Genomic DNA, 22,485 nt, shown 5'->3' on the forward strand with positions numbered 1-22,485 from the left:
GCTCGACAAAATTTATATACCTGTTCAAATGACAGAGAGTGTACATACCCGTAAGTATGCGTTTGTATTTGAAAATTAATTATGACTTCGTAATTCTACCAAAAAATTAAAAATGTCTATCGTGCTTTCCTGCTCCGTTAGCCTCTTGGCTAATCGCTAATGATGCATATCCGATATATCATCCGTCACACTCAGTTTCCTTGAAGTCTTATTAAAGTGCCAACAAATTGGTCACTAATCTTTGCCAGCCGCGCCAAAGTCATCAACACTAACACACTAACTGCGCTCGTTATATTCGGTAATGTGTGAATATAATTATGCATACACCCATATTAGGGTCGCACTTATTTATTTTAGATGTTTAGAATGCAGTTAATTTATTTTTTTCGCTTTAATTAGTTTCAATTGAAGCAACGGCCGTTCGCAACGTCATCCGGATGAAATTCGAATACGATACGCATATTAAAAATATGTGTTATCATTTTTAAGCTCAGTATACAGCTCTCAAGAAAAATCCGAAGAGATTGGTTTCATTTTATCTGTTGCTTGAAAAGGTACTTTGCAATTGCTGTAAATTTTCTTGAAGAAATAAATACACAAGCCAAGGCACATTAATATGTAGGTATTAGTAGTAGAGCAGCTAATAAATTTTTTTTTAATTATTTGGTCTCTAAACTGCCAAATATTGTTAATTTGTTTCATAAAAATTCTAAACTAAAATCTTTCAGTTTTTATACAAAACATTGATCTATAAGGTTTTGGAATAATGTTCAGCATCTTGCACAGCACATTGACGTGATTCTCGGTACGGATACACGAACTTGATAATTTTTGATTAGACTGTAGGTTAAAAAAAAAAATTGTGGCTCACCCTAACGTACCACATCTACAGTCCGTGTTGCCAAGTTTTGAATTTGAAAAAGCACTAAAACCCTAGAAAAATCGCGCTTTTTTCGTAAAAAGCGTCAATTTTTTTATTGCAGGATTTAATGGACTTTGTATGCATATGAAATTTTATTGTAGGCATGCCGATTCAAATTAATAAAAATTAATGTTTCTTGCTCGGCGGTCGAATTTATTCTGCTTTCTACAAATTCAAGTATTTTCGTCCAAACGACGCGACGTAAACATTTTTGTTCTTATTTTCTAATTTGCAACTGTGTCCAGCGGTGCTCTTTCGCTTAGATTTGTGCTGTTTTTTCTACAATTCCTACCAAACTAAAGTAACAATAAAAAATGAAGTTTCATAAACTATGTGGAAGTTCAAATCTATGCTGAGGTATGTTATGATCTCGTGTACTAAAGTAACATAAAGAACTTTTCTTTCCGACCGCTTCACACCTGAAGCATAACAAAATTTGATTTCCCTTTTTAAAGTGTCTTATTTGAGCGCATCCACCGGCGCATAGTGAAAAACAGCTGCCTACTCGATTATTCCGCTTTAAAACGATTCGTTATTTATTTTGCTGTTAGGAGATGCTGGTGCTTTTTTTTAATTTTCGTGAAAAATATAACAAATTCAGCCTAAACTTAAGGCCTAAGGATCGATTCCTGGTCCCAGAAACATGAACGTTTTTCCAGGCAATGGCAAATTACCGTATGTAATTTTGTCATGATTGAAAGTGTTGCCACATATTTGTTTTGGCAAACATATGCTCTTTCGCTTATAATTGTCATTGTGCCATGATTTTGTTTCCATTTTTGTTAAGTTCCGTACGAAACTTCCAATTGCTCTAAATTTAACTTTCATTTTGGTTTCAGATTTACAGTCTTGGTGTCTTCAAAGTAAAAAAAGAAAAACACCAAAAAACGAACCAAGCCGCACACTCAAAAATTTTCTCGTTTTGAATTAAGAAAAGCACTAAATTTACTGTGAAAAGCACTAAGTTGGCAACAGTGTCGACAGTATAATCACTCACTAATGGGAAGGCGTATTCAAAGCAGCAGCGTATGCGAACAATTTTATTATAACCCGATTCAAGCAGAAAGCAATTATGGGGAGGTAAAAAATAAAACATCAACAACCACAAACAACTACAATAATGAGCACCGGTAGAAGTGAGCAAATTAGCCTGCAGCTTACATACGAACAAGTTGCTGTGAATATGTGTACGAATGTATGTACATATGTGTGCGCCTGTGTGTTTGTGCGCAGCCAATACCGGTTGGCCGCCTGCTGTGCGCTCTTTACTTGTAAACTTGTAAACTCATTCATTGGCATGCGCCATATTGGATTTGCTGTACTATGAGGCGGAGCTTGTGCTCGTTGTTGGTACATCGGACAACAAGAACGGAACTTTTCCAACAAACACCACCATTACGACCGACTGGCGAACACCAAGCACGCAGCCAACCAAGTGTCGTGTGTTGTCGCACCAAGTATATGTTGATGGTAATGTGACGCTACTGCTTGGCAGCGCAGTGCGGTGTATAATTGTTTGTTTGCTCGCGTGTGTGTTCGTTTTGTCAGTGCCAACAGTGGGAACAGTCGCAGGCAGCGAGCGACAGTTAGTTTGCTGTCGACTTTTCAACGGTTCAGTGGTTCGTACTGTTTATTCGCTATTTGTGGGCGCACGGATAACTCTCAAGTGGTTAACAATAGAAATTTCAAAGCGATCTTTAGATGTGTGTGAAGGTGTTGGTAGCATAAATTTTTATATACATAAGTGCACCGTCACAAGCACTACGCTGTGCTCCCTAATGTGTAACTACATATTTTTTTTTAAATACTTTTAGTTATTTAAAACGTGCATTAAAAAATTGCGTGCCACAAAAATCTTTGAAAAATATTAATAAGAAAAAAAGTGTGAAAAGCAGCAAAAAAAAATAATAGAAATTGCTCGAAAACGCCATGGACGGCGCTCGACCTCTGGAATCGGACACCACTAATAAACTCACAAAATTCTCTACACCCTTCTCCATTGAGAGTTTGATCGCGAATCATCATCACCACCAGCAACAGCAGCAACAACAACAACACGATCAAGAAAGAAACCCACAAAAGCTAGTCAACGCCAATAATCGCGACCAAGACCAGCTAAATGCACGCGCCTTAGTCGCCACCTCTGCCTTGGGTCTCACAAATTTCCCCTTCTACAATCCCTGGCTACATGGTTACTTTGCACAGAATCACGATCGATTAACGCAGCTGATTTCTAGCGGTTGTTATCTGTCAAACTTCACAAAAGCTGAGCAAAATCTAAGTTCAACGCCACTGCCGGCACCCCTACTCGCGCAACTGGCGGCAAAAAGTGCCTCATCACTGCCACCGCATCCGCATCTTATGCCAGCTAGTGGCAGCAGCTTTCCACCCAGCTCGAGTAACGGTGACCATCATGCACGACCGGTGCCGTCGGTGTCAGCGCATTCGTTAGATTCACAAATGCCAGCGCGTTTTTTGTTCAATCCGTCGGATGCGAATTATCGCGAGAAGGTTTTGTTGAGTAATTTCGGTGGTCTCGGCGCAAGTGGTGCGTCAGTAAACGCGTCTCATTCGAATCTTGCCAATGATTTAAATGACGATCATCAACGTTCAAATTTTGAATTCATAGGTGATGATTATGTTCATAATTTAACGGTACATACGCGCCTGCAGAGTCCTAACCAGAATAACTTGGTTTTAAGTGATCCAAATGCCAGCGATATGACGTTGGGTGCTTCGTCCGCCTCCAGCTGTGGAAATACCAACAGTCGTGACTCGGATAAATCGCATACGTCCGAAGCGTTGTTGGATGTGGGCGTGGACGAGGATTTTGATTGTAGCGGCGATTCCTGCAGTGACATAAGCCTTACAATGTCGCCGAAAAACTATAGCACTGATATGGATAAGAGCAGAGGTAAATTTAAATAGGTTTTTTATTTATCCATTTGACTTAAACATTTTCCTGACGAAATAGTTTTTGTTTGAACACAAACGAAAAATGCAACCAAACAATTGCATGCCAGTGCAGAACCTCAACGAATGGGAAACGTCAGGCGGAATGCGAAAACCAGCCAGGCAAGATGAGGCTAATAAGAGCCGCATGTAGATTTCCTAGATATTATTAAGAGTCACACAATAAAGTACGTTTACATATCGATGGTCCTCTGCAATAGATACACAATTCAAAATTCAAGAAATAAAATCCCTTACTATTTTTACGTGGCTCATGTCTCTAATCCTTTTCTAATCGATGTTTAATCCTTGCTAAAGTTAGTAGTAAAGGCTACTAATATTAGTAGTAAGCATTAAAAATGGATTAGACACATACACATGTACATATTAGAGACATGATCACCTTAACAGTAGTAACAGTTTTTATTTTTTGAATTTTGGAGTGTGTCGTTATTGCAGAGGACCGCCGATATAAATATAATCTCAATTAAAGCTCGTTCGTTAATCACCCCGCTTACATAGTTAAATCTCGGATTATTAGCTGTCAAATTTGTTGTGCTGGTTTTTCTCACAACTCAAGGAAAAGTTAAATTTCTTTCTGCTTAATTTAAGCAATTTAAATATGTTTCCACTTAATATTTTATTAAAACCTAGGAAATAGCCGGCGTGCTTCACTGCGTCTTAAAAGTATTTTTGTGTTGTCACTCCCTCCCGAAACTCTTATGGCTTCATTGATAAAAAATAAATAGATTTGAGGAGCTTTATGAATTGAGATTTTCAAAAAAATTTTCGATTTATGAAGCATTCTCTTAAATAAACCGGTTTCCCATACAAAATTAACCAAGTTTACGAGATTTACTTGCTTACGAGGCGTTTACGAGTTTAGATGAATTGCCCTACTTTTTTTTTATGAATTAGGGGCCTTTTTTAATATACATTTCGAAGGTATTTAATCCTGGAAATTTAATTTATAATCTTCCAACTCGATTCTATATATGTATTGTGCACTTTCTTCAAAGGTGCATTAATTCAGTGTTTACCTTTTCATGGTAACTATATTTTATAGGTCCTCCAAAACCCCTAGAAAATGCAATGAGGGACCAATAAAAACTCTTTAATATTAAAAAATGGTTAAATAAACAAGTGGATATTAATACTGGAAGTCTCCCGAGGAGAACCACAGTTTTCCGATCGAAAAATATTGATTTTCAAGAATTTTACACCATTTCTACGAAAAGTTGTTTTTTCCCCATATAAAATACATGAAAAACTTTGAGCGCTGTGAGCATTCCCTAAATATTTTTTGATTTCAAAATAAAAAATAGGGGTATATTTGTCTTCGGTATGGAACAATCCTAGGGGGTGGTGGCATTAAAAATCCGACCTTAGTTTTTCACATACTACCGACTATAAATGTCTAAAATTACACAAATATTTTTTTAAACATCTCTTGTAGGATTTTAAGCAATAAATTTTCAAAATTTTAGACACTAGATGCTTAATAGTATATATACTAGATGCTTATATTTACACACTAAGTGCTTATCTTTTACACACTAGGTGCTTCTATATTTTCATACATATCTTTTTCCAAAGAGGAGTTATTCGCTTGCTTAAGAAAAAAATGTGATCGAAATGAGCCTGCGTTAGTAAATGGTGTCAAACACGAAAGTATTGGACAATTCACAGCAAGCAAAATGCTTTAAAATATATGAACACACTCATGGGCGTATGCAGAGCATAATCTTTGGGGGGGAGGGGTGTTGGGGGAAGAGCTCAAATTATTTGTAATGTAAATTTAATAGTAATAATTGACCTCATTATTATTTTTTTTATTTAGATCCAATCATTGGATTATGAAGAAATTAACTGTACTTCTAAATTTTTATTTTAGAATTGCAGTCGGTTGCGTTTTTTGCTTAAAAAATACTTGTTATTATAACAATTGAGTTGAATTTATATTGCATGGAGTTTATTATAAACTTATTGAGGAGTTAAAATAAAAATTTGTTAGTTACCTTGATTGCATGAAGATTTTAAAATGCGACTTCGTCTTTACATCAAAATCGTAATTTTTTCATTTTTTTTAACCGACATCAAGAAAGGAGGAGGCTATCTATTCGTCGGAATATTTGTTTTTATGTATGTTACCGCATAACCCATTACGATAATTCTTTTTTTTAAAGGAAAGGCGGTACCTCAGATGTGGTCCCATCCAAATTTGGGTTTGATTGGATTATTGGATCATGAAGAAATTAACTATAATCTTAAAGTTTTACAAGAAAATTGAAGTCGGTTTTATTTTTTGCTAAAAAATTACTTGTTTATCTAAACAATTGTCTTCGGGAGTCTTCTGCAAATCGATAAACTGTTTTAGTGATGACTTCATTTTTGTTTTTTCTACAAAACGACTGTGAACGCTAAGCATACATAAACCTAAATTACAAGTACAAACTAAGTAGAAAACATTAAAAGATAATAATTACACGGTGTTAAACTGGTCATGAACTTTTTAAGTGACCTAGTACAGGTCGTAGAGCTGGCCGAGTAATTGATAAAACTGTTTTCAGAATTTTTCTAACACCCTCAAATTCTCAACTTATTCTTAAAAAAGCATTTGCGCATGACTTCCCGCACTAAACCATTTTTAGCTCTGTTATTTTTTACCCAATTTTAAGTTTTTATGTAGCTCTGAAAACAAGAAAATTTTCACTATTTAAAGAAATAATAAGTTTTGTGAGTACATTGCAAATGTGTGGAAAATTTGTGGACTAAGTCTGAAGTTAACAAAGATTTTTATTATTTTTCCTAATTAGGCATTATTTTTTTTCCAAAATTTCCAAATAAAGTAGTCTCTTTCAGGTATTACTTCGAAAAAAAATGTTCAATTCCGAGTAAAACTAGGTACCATTTATAAAAATCAATAAACAATTTCGGAAGTTTTGAATTTTCTTAAAATTTTTCCAAAATCACTGCAATGTAATTTTACAGAAAAATTGAATCAGTTGGATTGGATTCATTTTCAGGTTTCAATAGTTCATATGAACAAATTTGAATTTTTCTCTTTAAAAAGTGGCATAACTTTATAACCTGTTTATTGATTTTAATGAATGGTACCTAGTTTTACTCCGAATTAAACATTCTTTTAGAAGTAATGACTAAAAGATACTACTTTCTTTTGAAATTTTGGCAAAAAATGTAGTAGAAGCGGAAAAAATAATAAAAATTGGTGTAAATTTCATATATATTCCACAAATTTTTCACATAATTACAATTCACTTAAAAACCTTTATATTTCCTTAAAAAAGACAAATATTCTCCTATATCCTTTTTAAGGCCATATAAAAACTTAAAATTGGTTCAAAAATAACCGAGCTAAAAACTGTTTAGTGCTGGAAGTCATGCAAAAATGCTTTTTTAAGAATAAGTTAAGAATTTTAGGGTGTTAGTAAAATTTTGAAAATAGTTTCATCAATTACTCGGCCAGCTCTACGGCCTGTAGTAGGTCACTTAAAAAGTTCTTTTACTTTGTAATACCATGTTTTTACCATTTTTTTAAGTAAATGACCGATATGATTGAGTAAAAATTATTAAATTTTCTGTTACAACTTACCTGCGTACGCCCATGAATACACCTCACTTATGCTTGAGGCAAAAAATGCACAAGATTCCACCGAACAATTAAATTTGCCGTTCATAGAAGTAACACATTTAACCACGTTTCAAATTCCCTGCTATAAGGAAATTCTAAATATAAATTTTGGGCATTTTAGCTTTTGTAGTTAGTTGAATATTTCAGCTTTTGCCTTTTTAAAAATTGCAGTTATATAATAGGGGGGCGTAACAGTAACTCTAAATGGCAAATTTTTTGTAAAAAGCTTCGCCCATCTTATAACGTACCTTGTGCAAAATTTCATTAATCTATCTTCAATAGTTTGCGAATTACAGAATTAAAAGCAGCTGAATGGGTGAAATCTTACACTGTGCGTCGCCTTCTTCGGATTTGGGGTGTTCACAGTTCGTTCCAAATAGTGTCTCAAAATGTAGACGTCAACATTTTAAGACGTTTTCTAACCGTAAAATCTGTAGTGTTGTTGTTTCCCATACAAAATTTGAAAACGACGCCGTCTACATTTTGTCACACTCAAAGGTATGTGTTTTACGCGTTTACATTTTGAAACCTCGCAGCAGGGTTGCATTATGGCAATACTAATCGCATTTTTTTTTATTTATTGGGCACGTTTTCTGTATTTGCATTTAATTTGAGCGCAATTTCTTATGAAAAGAAGCAAATCAAGGAAAAGAAATAACAAATATTAGTAATTGGTAATTAAGTTAAATAATTAAAATTTTTCAAAAACAAAATCGAAAGGCGACATATAAAAAAAGCACGCAAAGACGAAATGTCTGGCAACACCAGCAAAGTTTTGCGACGTCTGCTAGAAAGGGGTGCTCACAGTTTGATGCTAAAGATGTCTCAAAATGTAGACGTCTACATTTTCAGACACAATTTGGAACGAACTGTGAACACCCCAAATGATTTCTAGAAAAGTGCACTTCTTGCATTTCGGAAACAAATACTCATATTACAATTTAATTCCCTATGCGCATATAAATGCAAATGATAACTCCTTAATTTACAAAACTGCTTGGCACACACTTTACATACAAACATTTCCAAAATATTTATTGAACTATGAACTTATTAAAATACCACTAACTGCTATTATAAATATATGTTTATTATGCAAGGTTTCCACCGAAGAACACCAAAAATTAAAAATTTGCTGACATGAAACCGACTGACGCACAGTGCTTCCCTTCCATATAAAAATCGCTTCTTAGTAAAATTGAGGACGCTGTTTTTGGAAAGCTTTCATACTTTCACGGTAAATGCAAATTGAAGTTGAAAATTTGGGTTTTTGTGGCTTTTACATAGGTATGTACATATAGTTCGTTCTATTTTCAAAAGTGAGCTGTCAAATGACAGGGCTTGGCCTTTAGATGTGCAATAAAGCTTTTTATTTTTGAAAAGGGTTGCCACATGCTACAAATATTTTATTAAAATTATTTAATAAGCCAAATGAATTAGATATTACAATATGAGTATCAATTGAGCTAGTTCTGAAAATATTTTACTTCTAAACGACACGTAGAAGGGTTGCCACATGTTTATTAAAATCAAATTCACTTTAATTAAGGGAATAAGGTAACTGAAATATGTATAACAATATGAGTATCAGAAAAATGAAAAAATTTGATATATTTAGAAAGAAATAAGTGAAGAGTAATTCCTGAGTTAATTTAAGAGTCCAGTAATTTAAAAGGAATGTAATCAGAACAAATCACTGATTGACAATGTATGTATTTGTAATAAAATAACATAAACGATGGCGAGAAATCCTATGGTTATTTTAGTTTAACTAATTTCGACTTTACAAACAGGTGGCAACCCTATTCGTAATATTTTTAAGCTAAAACCTACTTAAACCTCATTTATCTGATTCCCTTATGGTGATACCTATCTACTTCAATTACCTAATTCCTTTAATTCAAGTAGAATTTGATTTTTCAAACAGGTGGCAACACGCTGCATGTAGTTAATATACATTTCGATTGATATCGATCTCCTAATAGTTCATTTAACTTATAAAAAAATTTTATCTATTTTTTTTAAAAGGTGGCAACTCTTTAAAAAAAAATAAACTTTCTACTGTCCACAGGTCAAGCTTTTTATTCTGACACTTCATTTTTGAAAATGAAACGAATCGTGCTGATGTCAAGGCACTGACAAAAAATGAAAAAATTATTTTATGCATTAGCGAAAAACGCATTACTTCAGAAAGTGCAAAAAATGAGCAGGTATTTATTTCTTCTTTTGAAAGCTAAAAGCCCGTACTATTTAATAAAATAATAAAAAATAACCTATTTTTACATATATTTTTTATTCATTCCATTAAAATTTTAGGGACACCCTGTGTTTAATTTTATTCCAAAAGTTTAATTCCTGTAATTCTCTACTATCTATATGGAAACAAGAAACGTCAAACCAATATTTTATTTTAAAAAATATATTTTTGAAATTTTTTTCTGTGAAGAGCTTATGCATGGCTATACTCTTATTAAAATTCTTAGTATAAAATTTGTCGACTTTAGTCTTTTTAGTGGATGAATTGTCTTTACAAAAATACTAAACAAGTTCACATTGCAGATAACGAATTTTTCGATTTTTCACTTAGGCGATACTGTGTGACGTGACGATTTCACAGCAAATAAACGTTTACTGCGCTTTCATAAGTGTGTAAAATCAAACATTTTCATCATCAAGATATTTTGGTTGTAAACGTAAATATTACACATTTTTTATAAGAATATTAGACATTTTTTTGTTTTTCACATGACATTTTTGGACGCCAAAACAATTTAAACATGAATTTACTCCTATTGTAGTCTTAATTTTATACAAATGTTTTACGAGTGTATATTACCCACATGAAAAGGAATAACTTCATTAAAAATGTTGCCGATAGGTGGCGCACGAGTCGATATATTTGGTAAACCAGTATTTATGGTCCGATTTCGTTCGTATTTAGAAAGCTTGCTTTAAAAATATTTGTTTTTACCATTAACTTATTTTCGATTTCGTCTTGCAAAAATACTTTAGAATCAGGGATGTATTGCGAACGTTTTTTTTCTGGTACGGTCTAATGTACAGACTTACATACATATGTGCATAAATAAATCTCCAACAGTGTGAATATTTGCGAGAGAATGCATGATTTTGTGAAAAATTACCTTTTATAGTTACCTTTTATAGTTACTTGCCCTTAGAATTTTAGACTTCTAAACCAGTTCCGGCTTTCAAATCGATTGGCTCTGCGAGCACCATTTTAGAACGATTTGCTGCACACCTACCTACGGACATACATACATATGGTCACCGCACATTAGATTCAAGACAGTCACTTTGCTGCATGGATTGCATTCAAGCATAGAATAACAAAGCTTGACTAGAAATGGTCGTCATGGCTAATTAATATGAAAGTAAACATTTCCATTAGATTCTCAATTCCGCAAACAATTATGATTGCACATTTGCATAAAAGCATTTAAGACACAATGTTAGGCGTCAATCAAAACTTTCAACTCTTCTTTCAACATTTGATTCCACGACTCTACGACTTCACGAAACCCAGGCGCGAAGTTGGTGGAGTGTACACGGTTGAGTGGACTTTTCATATTTTAACTGACATTTTGACATTTGCAACGCCACGGCGTTAAATGAGTGTAAAAAAATGAAGAAGACCAAACAATGAGAGAATGAATTTACTATTGTACTATGTCATTTCTATTTCGAAATCGTTCTACCGTCATTCAAACAGTTGCAATCAGTTTGGTGGTGTTTTTTTTTGTTGATTTGTCCAAACCCTGAATTGTAAGGGGTGCTGTGGGAATCCAGTAATAAAAGCAGCAACAGGATTTAAATATTGCTGCCAACATATTTGTAAGTATGTAATTTATTTTGTGTTTTTGTAGTGGTAGAATTGGTGGGAGACGTGACTGTTGCCACCCGTATGCGATCTTTGGGAGGCGTATCTAATCGCAAAGTAGTGAAAGTCATATATCTACTTCTATATGCGTAAGTATGGTTGCATGGAAGTATAACATTTGACACAGCAATCATCATCATCATCATCATCAGCTCCCCACCACATTCCGACGAATTAAATATTCATAACTGACTCTTTGATAGCCGTTTAAAATATGCGCGAGGTACAGTGGAGCCAAATCCTGCTAATGGGAGCAAAATGATTTGTTAATTGATTAAGGTCGTTTACACGTTGACGAATTAACTCTTTTTCGGCAGTCAAATCTCAATTCTTGTATTGAAGGTCAATAGCCAACTGCCCGAACCAGAGTTAGCTCGTTACTGTGTATACTAGCCTAAGTTGAATATTTTTTAAACTAAGTAATATGCTGAAATGTGACAAATGATTAAATAAAATTTCAATGTAGGTTATTTTTGTGTATACGTTTAGAGTCCGATCCCTTGGCAACGATTTTTTTTCAGAAGAAATTCATGCTTATTTGGAAAGAGTCCTAAAAGCTGCCAGCTAAAAGGAAAAAAATAATTAAAACACCAGCACACAAAAAAATTGGTGTGTGTTTATAACCTGACCCACCTAATGACATGTATTTCGACCCGCTGAATCCTAATCTGAGGTCCGTTTGACTCGTACACCCTCAATTCCAGTAAATTGCGAAAATTGCGATTTTTTTGCTTGAAGTTTACTCAAAATTTTGGGGGTGTACGAGTCAAACGGACTTTAGATTCGGATTCAGCGGGTCGAAATATGTACATTTCGGTAGTTGGGTCTGGCTTAAAGCACACACCACTTTTTTGTGCCGGTGTTTTTAATATTTTTTTTTTTTGCTGAAGGCTTTTTGCATTTTTTTCCAAATAAGCATGAATTTCTTGTGGGAGAAATCGCGCAAGACCGTTTGCAAATAAAATTAAAAAAAAATCAACGTTAGTTTTTTATAAATTGCACTTGTTGTATGAAAAAACCGGCAAAAGCCGTCAGAAATATAAAAATATCACAAATAATTTTTCAGCCGTTTAAAATTTGCACTTTGTTATACTAAAATTTAACGGCTGTAAAACTACATACATATGTAAATACGCAAACATTTTCTAAACACTCAGATTAAAAACTTTTAAATTTTTGTGAAAATTTGTTGAATTTTACTAAGCTCTGAAATTTTGATTAATATGGTTTTGGTTGAAGCATAGACCGTATTTTTATAAAAAAAAAAAATATAACAAAAAAATATTATCTTTAAAAACTTTGCCAATATTTAACAAAAATTACCATGGACTCAGTTTTGCACTTCGTTGTTTGTAGAACGTTTGAGGTACACATTTGCATACACATTCTTTTCTTTGTTTTTGTTTTTGAGAATATTCGGCTCTATTATGGTTGTAGAACATCGATGTAATTTTTTCAACTCAGCTACGAAAACCACAGTATTTTTGGGGAAAGGTGTTCTTCGCAAAAATACTGTAGTTAGCGTAGCTAGAATTGGACCTAGTCCCAGAATTTTCGAGGTATCCGACTTGAATTTTGTAAAAGGGTGTCTTTTTATAATGTATTGGCAAATATATTTATATACCCGGCGTGCTTCACTGCGCCTTAAAAGTGTGTTTTTGTGCTGTTTAATACGTATTGTAATATGTCATTTATTTTATCAATTTAATTAAATTAATTTTTTCAAACAGATGGCAACACTCACCAAAAATATTTTCGGCAGTAAACTTTGCTTAACCCCTTCGGTTTGATACCCATATTGCAATATTCAATTTATCTTATCGATTAAACCGAACTAAATTTTGAAACAGGTGACAACCTTTCACAAAATTATTTTCGGCTGTAAGCCTTCTCAAACCTCTTTCTTTTGGTAGCCATATTGCAATATTTACTTTATCTTATCCATTTAATAAACTGCAATTTTCAAAAAGATGGCAAATCTCTAATTATTTTTTCCGATATTTTAAATTAGACCTCTAGCAAGAACCACTTCATGTTGAAAAATTTTGAACAGTCGCGAAAAAAGCATTCCACAAGTTGTAGTCCGGTTGCGACGCACAGTGGCGGAAATACTCCATCTAGCATGAAAAAAGTCAAACTTTGTCTGCTTAAAATCGTGCAAAATTGTAATGGGAGTTTGTTGTCAAATTCCCATAGTTTATAACTGTATTTCTTTTTTTCTGTGTCTCCTCTTGCTTTAGAATTTGTAACGCGTAAAAGTCGAGCAAACTAAATCAGCTTTCGTTGTCTATAGTTTTTGTGTAACTAAACGGGTTCCCGTGTTAATCAATTACTTCTGCAACAGATACTTAATTACATTGTTTTCTAACATTTAACGATACTGAAGGTATGTTTAATTTTTTTTTTATATCATTTCGGGACGAAAGATTCTTTCCGTTTTGTATAAATAAATGTTGAAATGCTGAATTGTTTTTACATATGTGACTCTTATTTTAAATTAGAGTTTCGAAAAGGAGGACCCCGGAGTACACTTAAATTTTTATATATGTACGTTCTTGAGAGTAGTTCATGTGTTAAAGAACTCATAAAAGTTTAGCTACCACCAAGCAGCACTTAAAGTAATATTTTTATTTTTTTGGTAGCATGTCTTTAAATACTAAAAAGGGAACTACATAATGTGTGGTTGAGTGACGCACAAAACTATACAAACTTGTGTATGTATCTGTAAAGTTGTTTGTCTCCAAACTTACGTTCCAAAGAAAAAATGAGAAATGGTTGGCTGTTGTGTTTTCATATCCGAGGGAACCATCTTGTTCCAAAATAGAAAGACCTTGGAAGCCGTTTTCTGAGAAGTGTTCTAGAGCAAAACCCCTCGAAGTTCCTCATGTTGGCGATAATAGCAGCGAAAACTCGTTCTAGCAACGAAAGTAAGCTAATGTAAAACCGGAAAGCGAAATGCTGTCAAAATGTTTGGCGAGATGAAAATTAGGAGTTTTTTTTCGTGCTAGATTAAGAGTATTTACCACTGTGCGACATTAATGATGCTCTGCAATTATCGCTAGTGAGTAAGCTATCTCTATTGAAATGTACGCTTTTGATCCATATAAGCTTGGGGCCCTTCAGCATGCTTGCTTCATAAATCACTGCGGTGAACAGTTGTTTGCCGATATGACAACTTTACCGAAGCATACAAGTGTTAAGAATCATTATAATACGAATATCGAGCATGGATCGTTTCAGTTTTGCTCAATTCATAATCACAACAACACTACCAACTGAACTTCTTGCGATTATGACTTCATTTGCAGAGACCCTTAACATTCAATTTGCCAAAATGAAGTGTGAGCAAATTTAAACAAGAATTTGTTGATAATTTCGAAGAACAAAATATTTTACGCTTTGTTTGCTTGGATTTCACGCTCAAGTGAGAGTGATTGTCAGCAGACACTTACATACATACATACATACATACATACTATATGCGCACATTTGTATGGTTGCAGTGGGTTCATTCGTGGTGGAGGTGGCGGTGTCGGTGTCGGCAAGTGGGTGTCATATTTCAAACAGCCACAACAAATTCAACCGAAATCGATGCGGCAACCGCCACTAATGTCAAAGCTACTGGCATTTGATGTTGGTGTTGGCGCTGCCGTTGCCGTCGCCGTTGCCTTTGGCGTTGAATTTGTCTTTATTGCTGTCATAACGTTTGCCACAAGCTTTGACACACCCCATTAACCTCTTCCATACAAGATGTTGCTTTTGCCGCTATCGCCGCACACCGCAGTCGCTTCTGTAGTTACTGTTGTTGTCTTCATAATTTCGTTTGACAGGATATTATGGGGCGGTGCAATCGTCCGGTTGTTTATGCGTTCTCGCCAAGCTTCAATTGCATTTCGTTGTAACGGGTGATTTTTTTGAGGTTAGGATTTTCATGCATTAGTATTTGACAGATCACGTGGGATTTCAGACATGGTGTCAAAGAGAAAGATGCTCAGTATGCTTTGACATTTCATCATGAATAGACTTACTAACGAGCAACGCTTGCAAATCATTGAATTTTATTACCAAAATCAGTGTTCGGTTCGAAATGTGTTTCGCGCTTTTTTATCGACAAATTTTGTTCAGCGATGAGGCTCATTTCTGGTTGAATGGCTTCGTAAATAAGCAAAATTGCCGCATTTGGAGTGAAGAGCAACCAGAAGCCGTTCAAGAACTGCCCATGCATCCCGAAAAATGCACTGTTTGGTGTGGTTTGTACGCTGGTGGAATCATTGGACCGTATTTTTTCAAAGATGCTGTTGGACGCAACGTTACGGTGAATGGCGATCGCTATCGTTCGATGCTAACAAACTTTTTGTTGCCAAAAATGGAAGAACTGAACTTGGTTGACATGTGGTTTCAACAAGATGGCGCTACATGCCACACAGCTCGCGATTCTATGGCCATTTTGAGGGAAAACTTCGGAGAACAATTCATCTCAAGAAATGGACCGGTAAGTTGGCCACCAAGATCATGCGATTTGACGCCTTTAGACTATTTTTTGTGGGGCTACGTCAAGTCTAAAGTCTACAGAAATAAGCCAGCAACTATTCCAGCTTTGGAAGACAACATTTCCGAAGAAATTCGGGCTATTCCGGCCGAAATGCTCGAAAAAGTTGCCCAAAATTGGACTTTCCGAATGGACCACCTAAGACGCAGCCGCGGTCAACATTTAAATGAAATTATCTTCAAAAAGTAAATGTCATGGACCAATCTAACGTTTCAAATAAAGAACCGATGAGATTTTGCAAATTTTATGCGTTTTTTTTAAAAAAAAAGTTATCAAGCTCTTAAAAAATCACCCGTTAGTAAAAGTAATTCATTTTTTCGTGACAGCACAGATTACTTAACTGCGCTTAATTTAATTCATACATAAATATGTATGTACGTTATAAATGTGTAAATATTGAGATGTGAATTGAGGGTGGGGGTTTGCCGAATGGGACTAATTTAATTTGTGTGTTGGGGAGACACAGATTTCCGTTTGAAAAAATTTGAATATTTGCAGGCGTAGTTAATACTGTATGCAAATATGTTAACTTTAAATTTGAATGATTAATTTACTTATTAATTTTTAAATTTAAAAAAAGAAAAAAACGGAAGTCAAATAGAAGAGTGGCCTTATTACATATCGTTCCCTTAATTCACAAAGGCCCTACCCAACACTTTTTTCGAAACTGCGTTTTTCATGGGTTTTGGTAGGATATATTAAAACACACCTACACTAAAAATTGGAAAGTGTTAGTACTATATATTATAATGTTTTTTGCCTCTCCTGTGAAATAAAAAAAATTGCTGGTTAGTGCCTTTCCCTAGAGCCGAGAACGCGTTCCACTACTGAAAGCAGTTTTAAACGGGAACAAACTGGAAACAAAAGGTTCGGGAATGTTTCTGAAAAGAACAAAATGCGAACAAAACTCTCGTGAATTTTCTAAAGAAGAACAGAATGGGAACAAAACTTTCGGGAATAAAATAAGGACACAAATCTGGGGAACCTTCTGCTAGAGAACAAGACGAGAAAAAGTTTTAAGAACTTAACCTCAAGAATGAGAGGGGCGTCTATGTGTTGGGATGAAACATCGTTTCAGTGTGAGCCACGATCGTAAATTCTAAGGATCATTTCAACTCACCTCGTTTATCATTGCGGTGAACTATTTTTTTCTTTTATGGCCTTATAACAATTACACTCAACAATTTTATTGAGCTTGAGGCAATTTTTAATGAAATCTATTGCGGAAAAAACAACAATAATTTAGTAAAATGGTAGAAGTTATAGCTGCTATTTCGGAGATCACCACATTTCTACAACAGACTTCTTCAGTGGGGTTCGTACCAACGACCACAGCCTACACACTGTACTTGTTGCTTTTTCCACTTTTTCCAAGTGAGCCAACTACAATCAAGCACAGGTATATTTACACTAGATCATGTGGCTGTTGGTTTTGTTGATTTTTGTTAAAAATTCTATTTTTAGAATGTTTAACTTTTAGGTGTGCTCGTCTTTAAGTTGCTCTGCACCTTAGCGGTTTATTGTAAAAAAGGGGAATAAAAAAAATAAGCTCGAATAAAAAACCTTAATAATAAATTATAATAAATAGAAATTTATATGTATTCGAAAATATGTTGCAATCGTTTTTCTTACAGGTCTCCACACAGTTTTTTACTATGGCAAGGTGGGGCCTCAATGTTCCTTTTTAATTCGTCGGAAGATATATATATCTTTTTATGTATGTTACCATGTTACCGCATAACTTTGGACCACGTTATCCGGTTTCTATAATTATTATTATTTTTTTTTAAGACAAGGTGTTACCACACAGATGGTCCCATACTAGTTTGGTTTAAATCCGATCATTGTATCAAGAAGTAATTAACGATAATCTTAAATTTTTATATGAGAATTGAAGTCGGTTTTGTTTCTTGCTTAAAAATTACTTGTTTTTCTTTTTTTAAATTTTAGGCTACACACACTCTGATAGTGAAGACTGTTCTGATGACGAAACTGTGAATGGACAAACCGACTCGCATAAGGATTCTGCGAGTAGTTGTGGGGGTGGAAATTCCAAATCACGCCGAAGACGTACCGCTTTTACCTCGGAGCAACTGCTGGAACTTGAAAGGGAATTTCATGCAAAGAAATATTTAAGCCTGACTGAGAGAAGTCAAATAGCGACGAGCCTTAAACTTAGTGAAGTACAGGTGGGCAAACAAATACTACTTACATACATACATGTGTAAATATGTTCTTGTACATACAAATTGGCTTAATAAGCTGCAAAGCTATATAAAAATATCGTCGCCCGTATGCCAGAAACATGCATGCGTCAAAAGAAAATTTTGGGAAATCAAGTGTGAAAGTTTTTCTTTACGAGAATTAACTCTACATTTACGCAATTGAAGTTGTAAAATATGTGCTTTCCGTGTAGGCATGGTATTCTGGGTTTTGGTATAACATACAACATCCAAAGCTAAGTCAAGACAACACAATAACTCAAAACTGATAAATTTGCACATTCATGCTTCTGGCATGAGGATGACGATATTATATTAAGCTGATTACAAAAGTTACCCAGTTGTACTTAGTTGCCAATTAATCATTCTTTTTTTCACCTCTACAAATAATTGCAGGTGAAAATTTGGTTTCAAAATCGTCGCGCCAAATGGAAGCGTGTCAAAGCTGGTCTCACATCGCATGGCCTCGGACGTGGTACTGGCGGTGGCACCAAAATTGTTGTACCCATACCTGTGCATGTGAATCGGTTCGCGGTGCGTTCGCAACACCAACAGCTGGAGAAAATGTGCCTGAGTGGTCCAAAACCTGATCTGCGCAAGAAAATGCCCACCGAGCTTAGCGGCTTCGAGAAGTTCAATGCGACCAATGGCGTGGTGGCGAGCTTAAGCAATGGCAGCGCTGCTGGTGTTCTCAGCGCTACAGCGACGCCGGCAGCATTAATGGCGGCAGCAAATATGGCGGCGGCGAATACAGTAACGGGTACTTTGGCGTTGGCGCGGAGCATTTATTGAAAAATTGCTAGTTACATAAGTAGTTCATATTTCTATGTTATTTTGAGATTTTCAACTGAACAATTAGGAAAGATTTGTAGTTACATTTTATTTATTTAGATTTTTTTTTTTTTAATTTTGTTTGATATTATTGGCCCGTAGTCATAGTCAAAATAAAGTCGACTTTAAAGTTAGTTGCAGCTTTTTTGACAGATATCCTATTGAAAATTATGTCAAAAAGCTGCAACTACCTTTAAAGTCGACTTTATTTTGACTATGACTACGGGCCATTGTTTTTAAGTTTGAGTTTGCAAAAAAAAAAGAAACTAAAAATAAAATATAATAAAACAAAACAAAAAATACTAAAGTGTACACATAAATTAAAATAGACTAAATAATAAGATGAGACAAAAAAATTAAAACTCAACTCTTTCTTTTCGCAGAATATTTTAAAAAGGCTAGTAATTGATGTGTATTACATATATTCATGGGCGTAGCCAGGTAGGGGCAGGGGGGTGCTCAAGCCGCCCCCCTATCTTTCAAATTTTCCTTATATATATATAAAATAGTACCCTGAAATGCCAGCTTAATAGAGTCGAGCCCCTCCCCCCCCCCTAAATTTCATTCTGGCTATATATTGAAAGATTTATGCTACGAGCGCCAGCTGTCAAATTATTTTAACACTTACTTTTATGTTGATAATTATTTTGGTGGCGACAGCGGTGAACCGTGACTGTGGTTGTGGTCAGATTAAATCTACTTCTCTTTTTCGAGCGTTATATGTAAGGCTCTTCCTCTTCTTTTATGCCAAACTCATACAAGTACATTGAGTTCATCGCGTTCAAAGTGTGTTTATATGGAAGGAGCAACAACCTCCAAAAATCATACCTCAAACTTGCACTTTATTGCACTAAAATTGAATGGTGAACAAAACTTAAAAATCTTTTTACGAAAACGAATTAAAAAACTTGAAATTTTTGGGATAGTTTGTTGATTTTTTTAATAGCGCACAAACTTTTTTTTAAAATTACAAACATTTTTAAAAAATTGGATTATATAACATAAAAATAAATTGTAAAAACTTATGGGTTATAATTTTGACAGGGGCTGTATGTATGTATGTATGTTTTACTAACCCAGGCCCGGCCGCAAGGAGGGGTTTTGGAGGTTTAAACCCCCCCCGTGGAGGGAAATATGCATAAAATTGTGCCATCATTTAGTTTAAGATAATAATGGTAAAAATATTTTAAGATCTCAAATATTTAAGATATCTTTTCAGAGATAGTAGTCGAGAGATCTAGGTTTAATTTAAGTCAGGGATGTTCTACCTTTTGTTTCTTCACTAGAGCTTCTAAAATATTGCAAAAACCGCGATTTTTTGTCAAAATCTGTAGCTGATGGAAACTTTATGCTTGCGGATTCGTAATCAGCATAAAAAATCTATCACAAACAACTTTTACATTTGCCGCTCGGATTTTTTTTTTAATTTTTGTTGGGCTGTGTTATCCATTAAAAAATGAGTAAAAATTCAGATATCCATTTTCTCTACAGAAATTTTACCTTATATGGTCTATAACACCCTTAGCTCCACTATTTAGTTATAGTTTTGCAAAATAATTCAATGAATATCATCATTTTGCAACTTTGTTCTATAAAGCAAGACTCCTCCCACAAAAGGTTCATTTGGTCATAAAAACCTGCGGAAAATTTTTAAAATCGGATAACGGAAAGACATGCCTAAAAGGCCTTAAAGTTCAGAAAATTCATGGAATTTTTCACAAAGCGACGAACTGTGAAAATCTGGTCGACGGTGGAGATGTAAAGCCACACTGATAAGGTCCATGGGCTTCAGTCTTTCATACAATATGCTCGATAAGACCTTATTTGTTATGCCTTGCAGCCGAAGTGGTGTAGTTGTAAGCAGTGCGCGCTTCCACTCTGCAGGGCCTGGGTTCAAGCCCTGGTCAAAGCAACATCGCATACAAATGTAGTTGGCTTATTCCGCGTCAATTGGCGTAAACAGTGTGGATTAATAATAACAATATTTTGGCGCTTACACTTTTGCTGAGTGCTTGGTCGAGGTTTTCCTCCAATTTGTGGTGTGCGGCCTGATGTAATAACACAAATGAAGAGAGAGACCTGCATTACACGCCGCCACCGAACGGCAAGGCAGACATCTTTGGGAAGAAAAAAACTTTTTCTAATTTAGATATTGCTCGGACCAGGGATCGAGCGTAGGTCCTACGGTGCGGTTGTATACACCACTAACCACTCAGATGCAGCGGCCGACGGGCATGTATTAAACGAACCAATTGCTACTTAACAGCTGGAACATGCTCCCAATCAGCTCTTAGCCCAGCAGAAAGTATGCTACAGAGGCATTGTTGTTTCTAAGCCGTACTATTGCTATTCTCACCTCGTCTTGGTCAAGTCGAGGAACGTGAGCTTCGGGTTCTTCTTCATCAAACTCGCGACGAGTGTCGCCATTCAAAAGCGTTGAGAAGTGTTTCCTCGATATCTCAAACGTACTCTAGACTTCTGTTGTCAGATTTCCATCTTCATATTTCTTTTAAAAAAAAGTAGGCCATCCCATTGATCTTTACAGGGCAATTCTGTCTAAGATCGTTGCAAGTCTTTTGTAAGACAATTGAAAGATAGTAGACATGATAGTATGAAAGACTTTGTTTATTCTGGCACGAAAGTCTTACACAAAAAAAGCTTCTTTGCCAGCTTCGTGGTGAAAGCTCTTTTGACTGAAAGCACATGAACATGTTCCAGCTGGAGGTGTACATACATCATTTTGCTCGCGCTGCTGCAAGAGCCGCAATGGCCGTATGAGCAAGGCCATTCGAGAGATCCGCGGTTCGAATCCTCGGTCAACGAATTTTTTTCATATATTTTAATACATTTTTTCTTTTTAAGAAAATTATTTTTTTAATTTCATTTAATTTTTAAAAATTAAATCTTTTTCTTTTCTTTTTTTAATTAGATTTGTCCTATTCTAATTTAATTTTCTTTTCATTTAAAAATTTTATTGTTTTAAAACGAGCTTTTTTTAATTTAATTTAGTTCTTGGGAGTTTTTTATTATTTTAATTAAATTTTTCCTTTTAACGTTAAGATTTTATGGATTAAAAAAGAAAAATATATGTATATATTTTTCAGTTTCATTTAATTTTTATAAATTTATTTTATTAATTAAATTTTTTCCGTTTTGGTTGTTTTTGCTTCCGTTTCGGAGAATGAAAATGATGCTGAAGATGGCACAACGCCGAAACCGGTTTTCCTCCAAACCAAATTCGAAAAGAGATGACAGAAAATCGTTTCACAATACATGATAGTTTTTTTTTTTAAATTTATTTTCTCATGGATTTTCTGTTTTTATTGTTTTAGGAAGAAAAGTATATTTTTTTATATACTTAATTAGCCAAACTAAATAAATATCTACATGCCTACATATATGTATTCTTCAATTCACCTTATTCATTACACCAATTAAGTAGCTAATTTATAAAATTTA

At 34.7% G+C, this 22,485-nt stretch overlaps 1 protein-coding gene across 1 annotated transcript; it reads left to right on the plus strand.

The window, feature by feature from the left end:
- The first annotated feature begins 2,849 nt into the window (after positions 1-2,849).
- Positions 2,850-19,048, plus strand: LOC118743688 (homeobox protein unplugged). Its single transcript, XM_036476450.1, has 3 exons — positions 2,850-3,836; positions 17,924-18,162; positions 18,592-19,048. Exons 1-3 carry the CDS (start codon positions 2,852-2,854, stop codon positions 18,985-18,987), a joined length of 1,620 nt encoding a protein of 539 aa, XP_036332343.1. The 5' UTR covers positions 2,850-2,851; the 3' UTR covers positions 18,988-19,048.
- Positions 19,049-22,485: the final 3,437 nt, after the last annotated feature.

This window comes from Rhagoletis pomonella, unplaced genomic scaffold, assembly GCF_013731165.1.
Source record: "Rhagoletis pomonella isolate Grant_MI unplaced genomic scaffold, Rhpom_1.0 Rhpom_scaffold_00007, whole genome shotgun sequence".
Lineage (NCBI taxonomy): Eukaryota > Metazoa > Arthropoda > Insecta > Diptera > Tephritidae > Rhagoletis > Rhagoletis pomonella.

What these genes read in the sequence shown, in the direction of transcription:
- LOC118743688 (XM_036476450.1), top strand. Translation starts at nt 2,852, where the DNA reads ATGGACGGCGCTCGACCTCTGGAATCGGACACCACTAATAAACTCACA. An exon ending in TGATATGGATAAGAGCAGAG is followed by an intron (nt 3,837 to 17,923) that starts GTAAATTTAAAT and finishes TTTAAATTTTAG; the next exon opens with GCTACACACACTCTGATAGT. An exon ending in TTAAACTTAGTGAAGTACAG is followed by an intron (nt 18,163 to 18,591) that starts GTGGGCAAACAA and finishes AAATAATTGCAG; the next exon opens with GTGAAAATTTGGTTTCAAAA.